Below are 12425 nucleotides of genomic sequence, written 5' to 3' on the forward strand. Positions count from 1 at the left end.
ATTGCATAAGCATGAAGGATATCAAGTGACCACAACTACTGTGGAGCAGATCTTTAGTAGTTCTAAATATACAAACAAACATTCCTTAAAATTTTAGAATTAAGCAATAGAACATCAATTTTCTTGGTGAAATATTTGTGTTTATATAATTTTTGGCAGCATTACACATCAGTTGTAAAGTGTGTTTTTAAATATGGAGCATTAAGTACTACTGGCAGTTATGCTACTGTAAAGAATGTCAATCTGCAAACTGTTGACGACATAGAAAACGCATGTTAAAAGAATTATGGGAAGTAATCTGTCAATCTGCAAAAATAAATCTCTTGTTCACAATGGAATATGTTATAAAGGTAATAAGTTCTATTTCCCTGTTGGTTTCCAAGGCACTTCTCTTGGTTCTTGGTGTTTCTTTTCATGGTAATAACATCTGGTGGATTAAAAGAAAGAAGAAAATTGCCTTTCATCATTTTTATACTCACATACATGTGTTTAAGAATGTGTTTATCGTATTGAAAATAGTAAATAAACCTGGAGAATTCAGTAATCACTTTGGAAAAATCCAGTAGTGCATTTCTGATTTAGCTCAGTTTAGTTCGGATCAGCCTGACTGCTAAATTACTGTGTTGTTTGTTAATCAAGGCTGAAATTTTGGAAAGCATCCCTTTTTGTGCTGGTTCATTTTGGGTAGACAGATTTGGAAAATACAGTTCTACCTATTTGCAATGTGCTCACAGTTATGTTTAGCCTGTTCCCTTGAGTGCAGCTGTGAAGTCAAAAAGTGAAGAAACCTCGAGGACAGTATTAACAGATTGCAAATTTCTGTCTTAAAGTCTTGGTGTCAGGAAGCTGTTGATAGGATGTCCAGTAATATAAATTTGTCAAGATAAGGTTCGAAGGATCTAGGAAGGAGTTGATATTTCATTGGGCCCATTAGTGGAGAAATCTGGACTCATACAAACAAGAAACAAATAGAAGTAACTTTTTGAGAGTCGGTCATATAAATACAGCCCCTGGGACGTGCAAACACTGAGGCAACACAAACTGACTAGGAGCTGCAGTGGTTTGATTTGCTGCCCATTCTAGTAACTCTTCCCAGAATAGTTTCTTGGAATGAAATCAAAACCATTTCTATGATGCTGGTGTCAAAATCACCAATACGAAATTATAAGTTTGCTTATGTAAGTGTATTGTCTATACTCCGGATATTTTAATTCAAAGGTTGAACAGGGAATGTTTCCATGACCCTTTTTGACCACACCCTTAAGCCTTCTGAGAAAGTGCGATGTAGCCACCTCTGTGTATACATAGCTAGAAATCCATCCTCTCTCCAGTAACTTCTGAGTTTGTTTTCTGCAACCATGTTTTCTAGACAGGTGACCATTGAATGCTGCAAGTCTGTCTACCCAATTTCCTCTTTTTCTAAGACAACCTGCTAATGCCCTTATTTTGAAGCAAAAAAAATACACTGTGTCTTATTAGTCAATGGGAAATGCGTGGGTGAAAAAAAACTTTTACATGCGAACAGATTCAGCTGAAGCTTGTGTGTCACATCGACACCGAAAGTCCATGTGGGAGTTAAAAAACCGTTTCTCTGATACTGCAGTTCTGATGTCATTTTTCACAGTTAAATCTTTCATATTGTCTGTCTGAACATATGTAACTGTCGTTCCCATGATCAACGTGAATTCTCTGATATTTTGAGTTTCTCTACGTTCTCTACTGCCTAAGTATAATTTGTAATAGAGTCATTTGAATGCACAGTCAGTCAGACTTGAAGTAATCCATTGAAAATCAAGCTATTGGTGCATACAGAAATACTTGTTAGTAGTATTTAAACATATTTAGTTTTGCAATTTTTTTAAAGCTATTAGGAAATCTAACAATGTTACAGAAAAGCTTAATGTAATTTAGTTTTTTCTGGCCTTGCAGATAGGACAAATACTTTTTTTTTTTTTTCATATCCTTCCTTAGAGGGGAAACTGACGTAAATTTTCCTTGTCTTGCATTTTCATCTAGCTTATTTTCTGTATGTATGCCCCTACTGTACCCTTTTTAAGCTGTGATGTTTAAAAGTAATGTTTAAAAACAAATTAACATGCCTTTGGTTTGATCAGTGTGTGGTACAACAAGTTAAACACCGAGAATTTAATAAATAGTTTTTTTAATTACTAATACTAATGGGAATATGCGGGTCACTGAGGGTGAAAAACTGGAAGAGAATAGGATGCTCGTTTGTCATTGATACCTGCTTTTGTATGGATATCTGATCAAAAGCTGTGGGTCTTAAATTCCCAGTGCTCAGCTGAATTGCAGTTTTCTAAATCCCTGGCATTTTCAGAAGCCCTTTGAAAGGCCCCAGATTTTTAGCATTCATCAATCTGTTGTTGTACTTTTCTTGTTTCACATAGCCTATGTTATATGCATCAGTCTAGGAAAATCAGACTGGAATTTCACTGACGGATGGCAGGTAGTCTTTGTGGAAATCCTGCATACTATTTGACTACAGTCTCTGTTGAGAATACAGGTAGCTATAAGACTCCTTTCTCCACTTGCATTTGATTCTTAGTTCTCCTTCGCTAATGCAAAGGGGAAAAAAAATAAAAATAAAACAAAACACAAACCCAACCAGCAATATTAGCTGAAAACAGCCAAATCATAGAATTGTTTCAATTTTAAATGAAGAAATTAAATCTATTGTAAAGGCATATCACAGCTTTCCAAATTTGGTTCTAGTTGTTATCTGTGCATGATGATAAACACTGTAAAATAAAGCTAACCTATAGGAGATAATTTAGTGTTTTAAATATCAATATGAACTTTTAAATACTGTGCCAGTATGACTTTGTAGCAGAACTTCCAAATGCTAGCATCAAAACATTCCTTCCCCATGTGTGAACACCCGGGTGGAAGTCTGCACCGATGTGAGCATCAGATGATGCATGCACTGAAGGTGATAAAACTCTTAATGTCACATCTGGTGCCAGCCACAGAGATCCTGTAGTAAGGCAAACTCAGAAAAAAGGACTACTGAGTGATGTGGTAATACAAATCCGCTACTCTGGCTTCACTTGTGCAATCTTGGCAAGCAAAAGGGCTGTTACTGGGCCCCTGCACTGCTCATGTCTGCGGGACAGGGAAAATGTCAACATACGCTCTAAAAAAAAAGAAAGATGGAGCCCAGTTAGGTATGTGTAGGATAAATGAGAAACAGTGAAGGCTCCATAAAACACACTGCATCACACACAGCCCCCTTAGTTATGTCTGTCATAGTAATAATGCCTAATTCCTGTTTGCGCATCTTATTTTGCTGTTTGATCTTAGCACTGAGTTTCAACGTCTTGTGTGCTTTAAAGCTAAGATAGTCTAAAATGCATTTCAAGTACAAAGAAAAACAAATCTATCCTTTTTATTTTCTTCCCCCCAAAACTGATCTCTAAGCATCGATAGATACCTGTAGATCTGAAAAATGCACCAAAACTACTAGTTTGCCAAAATGTGAAAAAGCAATAATTCATCTATAGCCCAGCCCACTCATATTTCAGCCTCCAATGAAACAAAAATCAGCTACCAAGCAAAACAAGAAATCTAATTTGTTGGTGGGAAAAAAGTATGTTGATAATTAAGAATGTGTTATTTTAGTAGTTTATAGTATAGGAGTTTTAAAAGGTTTTTTTAAATATATTTTTATGTACAATTAATATAAACGGTCAAATTCTGCTTGTGAATTCAGACCTTTACGGAGTAGTATTTCTTAATTTTTGTTATCTAATACTCAGGAGCTAGTCTGAGCTTCAGAGCTGATACTAACTAGTAGCCTTATGGAAGAAACCAGAAGTGTTTACCTATTGCCTAAATAAACTCTTTGTACGCTAGGGAGCCATCGTGAGTAAGAAATGGCTTTGAATTCTTGTTTTGCTATGTATAAGTGGTACTATGTTCAAAACTTTGCAACTTCTTGAAAACACCTTGGACTAAAGACAACTATACACTTTGTGGAGAAAAAGGATGGTTCGATAAGTGGAAAAATACAAAAAGAATACATTTTTCTACAGCGCAGTCCATGAAATTATAGAATCATAGAATGGTTTAGGTTGCTTTCACCTAGTTCCAACCTCTCTGCATGGGCAGGGACACCTCCCATTAGACCAGGTTGCTCAAAGCCCTAGTCTAGTGACGAATAATGAAAACAAATAAAGCCTTCATTACACTTTCCTGTGAGAGGGAATGTCTTACCCACACAAATTGAACAGATGCAGTGGAAAAGCTTTGAGGAGAAAGGATGCTTAATTTTATGGAGACACCTGCGAATCTCAAGGCATATACTGTAGAGAATAGTCTTTCTACTAATAGAGGTTCCTTAAAAGTGCTGATACTGTTAACGATTTGTGTCTGTGTAGAGGATAACAGAAGCGGAGGCTTGTTACTCGCGTTGAAACATGTCTCCTGGTTGAGCAAAGGAGATGTTTGGCAAAATGAGATGGACTTTTTTAAAACAGAATCCAAGCTTGAGATGTGAACTACTTTAGTTACTGTTCCTTGATATGATGAGTTTGTGTTTACATTATAGGAAGTAAAGATACAGATAAAACTTCCCAAGAAAAGGGAGAAAAGAATTCTCTACTCTGATGCATCTGCTTATCAGCATTGGTCATAACATTACTCACCTATCTTTTGCAGGTGAATATAATTATAAAGTAGTTAAAATCCAGAAAGCAAGGAATAAATTACAATTGGCAGGTTGGATCCCTGGCATTTCTCCTAGTTAGATCACAAGATTTACCTGTTTGCTAACTTTTATTTGCCCTAATACTATATGCGATTGTTTCCACAATTCCAGCCCTGAACACACAATGTATGGATAAAATGCCTTTCCACAGCTGCATGTTTCAAATTAAGACAGCAAGTAACGTAACGGGTTTTGGGCATTAGAAACATATGAAGTTGGGCTAGTTTAGGTTTATTTTAGGAAGTCAGACAGAAAATACTTTAAAAATGTTAAGGAATTTAGCATAAAGTCAGGATGCTGAATTACATCTAATGATTTATTACTTTTTCCCTTGCCATTAGAAAAGTCTTTTCTAATGTCTAGCTGGAATCCTCTCTTGTTGCAAAGTTAAATTATGTCTTATTTATCCACATTGGATAGAGAGAATGGCTTGTAGACACTTTTTATGAAATTTAATAGCTCCATCATGTTTTTCTGCAGTTATCTTTTCTTTAGATTAAATAATCCAAATTCCTTTTAGCTGTTCTTGTAAACTGAGTTTTCTAGGTCTTTGGTCATGCATGTTGCTCTTCTTTGGACTCTTAAAAGAAACACCCATATTTCTTCATGGTGTCCTTAATTAAATACAGTATTGCAGCAACAGTGATTATTTCAGGTGTTTTATAAACAATGTTTCTATTTATAAATTCCAGTCTGTTGTTTGTCTTTACAAGTGTGACATGCTTATTTTGTGATCCACTACAACCCCTACATTTTCTACAGAACTGTCTGTCTAGTTATTCACAACTTGCATGTATTTCTCCAGTTGATTACTCCACGCTCTTTCCTTTAAATTTTACCCTGTTTTTAGATTATTCAGCTAATTTTCCAAGATTATTTTCAATCTCAAGACTGTACTCTATCATGGTTGCTTCTCCTACACTACTGTCATCCATAAATATACTGTCTTCTGTCACCCAAGTTATTAATGAAAATATTGAACAATACCATACCCAAAATGAAGCTGTGTGACTCTACTCAATACATTTTTCCAGTTTGACAGTGAAGCACTAATAACTTGTTTTTATATTTTTCCAGCCATTTTTACATTTATCCTGATCACATTTCCCTAGCTTACTTGTGAGAATGCCACGCAAAGCAGCGTCAGTGATTTAAAAAAATAAGATGCTTAACATTTATTGCTTTTTCTCACTGACTGTCTCCACAAGATGTGTATTTTGTCACAGAGTTAAAATACCTTGGTTTGACAGCATTTGTTACTGACAAATCCATATGTGTTATTATTTATCCCTTTGTCAGAGGTGACATTATTGTCTCAGGTAAAGGTTGAGGACAGAATGTAAATTAGTCCTTTTGTATTCTTATGTGTCAGATTTCTAGAAATACAGATAGCTTGGAAGTACTTTTTTGTTTGGTTGGTTGGGGTTTTTTTGGTTTTATTTTGGTACATGGTGAAATTCCCAAAGTATTTGCGGGAATTAGAGGTACATCTAGGCAAAAGGGGAGGAAATAAACCCAGAGACATGAGAGGTGAACACAATGAAAATCCCAAGAAATCGGAGTAGCTTGAAGTTAGTTTATCAGGGCTACTAATAATACATTTTAATTGAATTACTATAACAGCACCTGCAACCTATCTGCATTTATAAAGCGTTAATGTGTATAGCTATGTATATATTAACTCAGACTACAATGTACAGCATAGATCCACAGCTGCACACATCAAAGGGCTGCCGCTGCCAATACAGGCAGTTGTGTACTGAGTCAACTCTTGAAAAATAAGCTACAGCTGTTGTGTTTTGTTCTATAACAACAAATTCACTATCTGCTAACTGTATGCTGCTATGAATAATTCACAGCTGATGCACACGGACTTTTATATGATGACTTCCAGTAGGGGGTACCCTTTATTTATCACCAATATTTGCCAGATTAAGCCAGTTACTTCAAGGGGAATAAGTTAGTCTGAAAGGAGAGTATCTTAGCAAAAGGACAACTGTTACTATACTCCCATGAATTTTCATGTATGAAACACAAAATCCCCTGCTTTGCTATGCAGTAGAATGTCATTACTGCTATGAGAAAGCTTACCTTTATCCTTCCATGCACATTGGGCTTACTGCCAACCGAGTAAGAAGCCTGGCACATCTTTTATAGTCTGTCATGAAAAAAAGAGTAAATAGATTACTAAAGCAACCAATTTTGCTTTTAAAAATCAAAACTGTTAACCGTGTGCAAATTATTGTCGTAATAAAGTTCAGTGAACACCTTAGTTTGCAACAGGATAGAAATCAGTTCTGTAGACTGAGAAATGGAGCATGTAAAAATTCTGTAACTGAGTCTTGTCTAACGGCACATATAACTCTCTGCAACCAATTTCTGCATACGTACTATCTAAACAAATAGCATGAATGTGCTTGAAGGCTCTCCAAGTGTATGTATGTGTGAAAATTTATACATCTGTGTCTGTGCTTAAATGTGGGATCTAAGCGTGACTGTAGTATTTCTATACTACAGGAAGAATAAGTAGTGCTCATCCATTTTTGAAATCCAGCGCTCAGTGAGCAAGTCTATCAAGTTAACATTAAGTAATGCAACTCCCTAATAAATTTTCTTCCTGGAAAAAACGTGAAATTAGACAAATGACATCTCCTAGTCACAGGAATGTTAAGTCCAACCTGAGTAGGCAATCATTTCATACAAATTCATTCATAACTGTATCAAGTTTTATCTTAAAACTAGTAAAATTGTTTTTTCTATAGTGGTCTTACTGTTAGTAGTTCTTATTTTAGGTTCCTTCTGCTTTTTGGTGCATTCGTAATAAGGGGCAGAACCAATGCACAACTACAAAATTAATAAAGAGATTTATTTTTTTTTCTTTAACATGCCAAACAAAGTACATTTTGTGAAAGTTATGGACAGACAGCAGAGTAAATTACTTTTTAGGTGCCAATGCCACTATGCTGTACAAAGTACTAGAAGGTACGCCAACTAAATGCTTTTCTACTGACTATCCCCATGTTACAGCATCATAGATACTTTAAATTTCTTTGTTGTTTGGCCTTTGAATTTCTACACAGAATAAATGGTATTACCTGAAATCAGGGTATTATCAAAAAGTAACATCATACTATGCATGAAGAGTTAAAGCAGGTTGTTTACCTCATTTTCCTAGAAGAAAGTTACATTAAGGAGATGCTGGTCAGTCCAGTCCAGTGACTGATGTTCATTTTCGTTTGGCATTATTTCATTAATGAGTAACTGCATCTAATGTTTCCTAGAGGTGCAATGTTAACAATCCCTAACTCACAGCATAGATATGCTATAATTGCCATTCATACAAATTATCCTCCATTATCCAGATATTATGTTGGTGGGTATGTCACCTGTCAGGAGGAAAGGGCTAATTCAGACTTTAATACCAACGAGTTTTTAGCTTCACAGCTTGGAGTACTCATTAGTGCTGAGTCAAATGATGTTTGTGTTGTGATCCTTACAAAAAAAGGTAATATGACCATTTGCTTGTTCAAAACAGACTAGTTATGAACAACTTCCATCTCCATCCATGTAAAAGGAACATGATCTAGTTAGCCGTTGTCTATAACTCCTTATCTTTCGAAGGTATTCCTAATCTGAAGCCTTACAAATAGGGGAAAAAGTTTGCAATTCTTACCGAATATGCCTTTAAAATATATTGGGCTGAAATATTTATTAATACTTGAAACTTGGAATCTGTAACTCTTGTTTCTATTCCCAGCTCTGCTACTGACCCAACTGGTTGACCTCAGACAAGTAAAATAAAGTGTGCTTCCATTCTGAAAAGGCTGTACTAAAATAGCATTTGCTTGCTCAACAGGTCCACGTCTGTATGAATCTTGAGTCATATCTACTGACTGATAAGTGTCGATGTTTGATTTTATTTTTTATTCTCTGTGCTGCTAACACCGATGAGCTGAATGTGCTTATTTGTGTCTGTCAGCACTTTTCCTAAGGCTTAGTAAAAAAAAAAAAAAAGTTACATTTTCATAATTCACTGAAGATAAGGGTTGCAAAGATTCCGTGTCAACATCACTGGTAGATTGTAGCTGAACAGTCAAAAATCGATGAAAAGGAAATAGCCCCACCTGGATTTCTGATCCTACCTTAAACTTGCAGCATTAGAAACGAAATATGAGTGGTTTATGAGAGGAGTCGTGTTCCTATGAAAAGCAAAGACCTTTGGTTTGGAACCAGAGAGGAATATACATCAGTACCTAAGGGTGCAGTGTTTACAGCCATTCTACATGGTGTATTTGCGGTGAAAAAGTTGTGTTTTCAGTCAGCAACGGTGTAAAGTATCCTTGGTACACTTTAGAGCACTCCACATTCTTCATTGCAAGGAATGTATTCTAACATTGTATCGCTACTGGTACCTCATAGAGCTATTATAATTTTAGCGTTTTCTGTTGTTTTATGAAAATCTCTGCTTTTGGCACTTACATGCTGGGATGGTGCAGTCCCTTGTATTGTGATAAAGCCGATGAAAGTGTTTACTACATTTTGGGCTAAAGTAGAGTGGACCTGAAATATAAAGAAAAAGTAAGTTATGAATCAGCGCAGCTCACAGGAAAAGTAGTGCAGCTTATGGTATGTATGTCAAATGATGGATACCAATGCAAAATTAAAACATACCTGTTAAATGCTTTAAGAACTTATCTTTCATCCTCAGATCTCTGGGAACTATTTCTGTAGGACAGAAAAAAGAATAGTCACTCTGCTGCACTGAAACTATGCTGCCCAAGCATAGTATGAGGAAAGGGAATAAACTCTGTCCAGCAAACATCACCACTTCATCTGACAGATGCCCAGAGGTCAAAAGTCCTTTGCATACAGTAGACCAAATTGCAAGCATTTGTTTTACATAAGAAGCCACTGTAAAATGCACTGTGAAACACAGTGTGGTGATGAAACAAGTAATGTCTGTTAGGCGTGCAGTCATTAACCATGATGACAATTAACTACGAGTCACATTTTAGCTCTCTATAAATTACATTATCAAGTTTACCTAGATTTAAACTCTTCCAGAAATTTTAGTTCATGGTTGCTCAGAAATGGCATATTCTGCTAATGGTAAAGACCCAAAGATATATTCAAGTTTGATTTTGTGTCTTCTAATTCTCCTATGCAGATGTATCCACTCTTTTGTCACAGGTATGTTTGTACAAGCACTGTCCTGCTGTAATCATGAAACTGGATTGATGTCCTTACAGGAATCTTTTTTTTTTTTTTCCCCTCTAGCAGTAAATAAAATTCACAGGAAATGATCCCAAGCAAATTGCTCTCTTCTGGCTCCCTATGTTTGTGGTTTACCGCCTTGCGTTTTGTGTTCGGCAGATGGCAAAATGAAAACTGGTTTACTGAAATCCATTTTAGCCCTAACCCTTGCTTGTGCCTTCCTGATTTACAGCTATCTTTGATTGCTTTCCGTTACGAACTCTATGCTGATAGCTTAGTGCTGATTGTGCATGATACACTACATGGTGCTTTATTTATTTGACCATAAATGCCTGAGCAGCCTTTTTCATTCCCCTGGCACCTCTTATCAGATATAAAGCAGAGAGCATTTCCATCCAGATCTGATTCAGTTGTGAGGTTAGACACTTCTTGAAAGTCATTCTTCATTTACTTCTAACTTTAGTCAGTGTAAGTAAAATTGACCTTATCATATTTGACCTAATTATGTCATGAAGAGCATTAAAAACACACATGCTTCACTCAGAAATTTCCCGTGGGACAAGCTCACTGGGAAAGTGATGCCAACACTGAAATGAAAGACGAAGCAGTAGTTCCTTTTCAGAATTGCTGGGAATAACTCCATTATAATAACAGAATGAAAAATCCCGCTTAGGAGTCATTGACACCACAACCAACTAATCTGCTCTAAAGTAGGTTTATAATTTACATAGATAACTGTTCAGCACAAACCAGACGTTTCACACCGCTATGCTGATGTAGGGTGGCCAAAAACTATGCGTGTGTTCCACGTTGAGATTCACAGTTGTGCAGCTCAGGGTTCCCTTCTTAGTCCACCCTCCTTAACTTTTCAACATTTATAAAACAAAATGTTCTCACTCTGCTGATCTTAAGTGAAACAAAATTGTCTTCCTTTGTATATTCATTAATCACCCAGATGGAAAAGTAACATTTTCATGACAACCACCAACAAATGCAAATCATGAGGATATTTGAATATGAATGAGAATGACGAAAAGGTACAGTGAAGCTTTATGAGATTAATAACAGCAAAATAAATCGCACACTAGCAAAATGAAAGCCAGTTTGGAAAAAAGGTGAGTACACATCTGCTTGAAAATATTCAGAAAGTCACTTTCAGTAGGAGGGGTAAGATGAGCAGCAGTGCTGCTGGAGGTGTTTGGGAGTGACAGCAAACAGTAAATTAGACACGGCAGCAGGAGAAGCCAAATCAAGTTTCAACTGGATGCACAGAAGTAGTACATCATGGAACTGAGCGGTAACCATCCATCACCATGTGGCTCAGTACAACTGTTTCCACACTGCCCTATACAACCCCGAACCTCCTACAAACCAACCTGGGCTTTCACTGGAGGTTAGAGAAGAACCATTCCAATGAGCAGAAGGAGGACTGCAGGGGTGTTCCAAAGCAGTCATAACTTGTACAGTGACAGGGCAAGTACTCTGTTTCAGCTCCCCAGTATTTCAGAGCTCCTACCTCTGGAGTACAAAAGGGACTAACAGGCTGGGAGAAAAGTTTAATGAAGCTGAGCTGCAGGGAAAACCCTTAGATGTGAGATCTACAAGGACATTCTGTAGTCCTGCAGGGGAATTCTTGCTAGGGTCATTTCCAAGAAACAGGTAAACCAAGCACATTTTAGAAAGTGGTAAACTTCCAGGAAAAAGAGCATTTTCATCCCTTATTTCTTTGATCTCAGCCTATTTCAGTCTTTCCTATTTCAGTCTTTTCCCTTATTAATAAGTTTTGTTCAAAGCCAACACACATGAAGTCAGACTTTCAGTCGAGTACATTATCCAAAGAGTAAGAGACTCTGGGATGTGAATGGAGTTTTTCTGTTCCAAATTTGCCATCTGTGTCAGTTTCTGATACCAAAGGGAATCTGCAGGTATTTTCAGCGGTGAATTCGTGATATAAAATTAGTAACCTGATGTGATGTCTGATTCACCAAGGCACCCTACAGAAAAGAAAAGCTTTCCTAAGCCATGGACTGTGACTTACCAACTCTCTGCTCATCCTGGTATCCTCCGTAGTCAGCCACTTCCCTTCGATCTAAGTTATAGTCATGCTTGGAGAAGTACTGCACCCCACTGTCCTTCTCCAGGTGGTACCTTTTCAGTTCCTGAATGATCTCCATGATCAGATTTAAGAGACTTTGCCTGTCCTTCAAATCTGCGGAGTCGGTTTTCTCTTTGCAATATCCCGCCGACAGCATTAAGAGCACCAGCCCCAGCAGCCCAGGAGACCTCAGTCCACTCATTGCAGTCTGACCTGAAGGGTGCAGGAGCAGATGGAAAGGAAGGATCCGCGGCTGTGGGAGGCCTCCTGTTTCACTGGAAGAGAAACACGGGGGTGGGTCGGAGGTGGGGAGGCTCACGGGGGTGAAATCGGAACCACGGCAGGAGGGAAGCGCGGACACCGCTTCGCAGGTTACACAACGCGGAGGGG

General features: G+C 37.3%; 1 protein-coding gene across 1 annotated transcript; it reads right to left on the minus strand.

Moving 5' to 3' along the window:
* Positions 1 to 6819: 6819 nt before the first annotated feature.
* On the minus strand, positions 6820 to 12237 carry FAM150B (family with sequence similarity 150, member B). The gene is made up of 4 exons (XM_009887920.1): positions 11979 to 12237; positions 9398 to 9451; positions 9206 to 9286; positions 6820 to 6884 (listed from the first exon to the last, which is right to left on the minus strand). The coding sequence occupies exons 1-4, from the start codon at positions 12235 to 12237 to the stop codon at positions 6820 to 6822; spliced, it is 459 nt and encodes a 152-aa protein (XP_009886222.1).
* Positions 12238 to 12425: the final 188 nt, after the last annotated feature.

This window comes from Charadrius vociferus, unplaced genomic scaffold (genome assembly GCF_000708025.1).
Source record: "Charadrius vociferus isolate BGI_N301 unplaced genomic scaffold, ASM70802v2 scaffold156, whole genome shotgun sequence".
Taxonomy (NCBI): Eukaryota; Metazoa; Chordata; class Aves; order Charadriiformes; family Charadriidae; genus Charadrius; species Charadrius vociferus.

Excerpts from the sequence above, each read along its gene's own strand:
- FAM150B (XM_009887920.1), bottom strand. The coding sequence starts at position 12,237 with ATGAGTGGACTGAGGTCTCCTGGGCTGCTGGGGCTGGTGCTCTTAATG. Across the intron at positions 9,452-11,978 it reads CCAGGATGAGCAGAGAGTTG|AAATAGTTCCCAGAGATCTG; the intron begins GTAAGTCACAGT and ends TCTGTCCTACAG. Across the intron at positions 9,287-9,397 it reads GTTCTTAAAGCATTTAACAG|GTCCACTCTACTTTAGCCCA; the intron begins GTATGTTTTAAT and ends TTTATATTTCAG.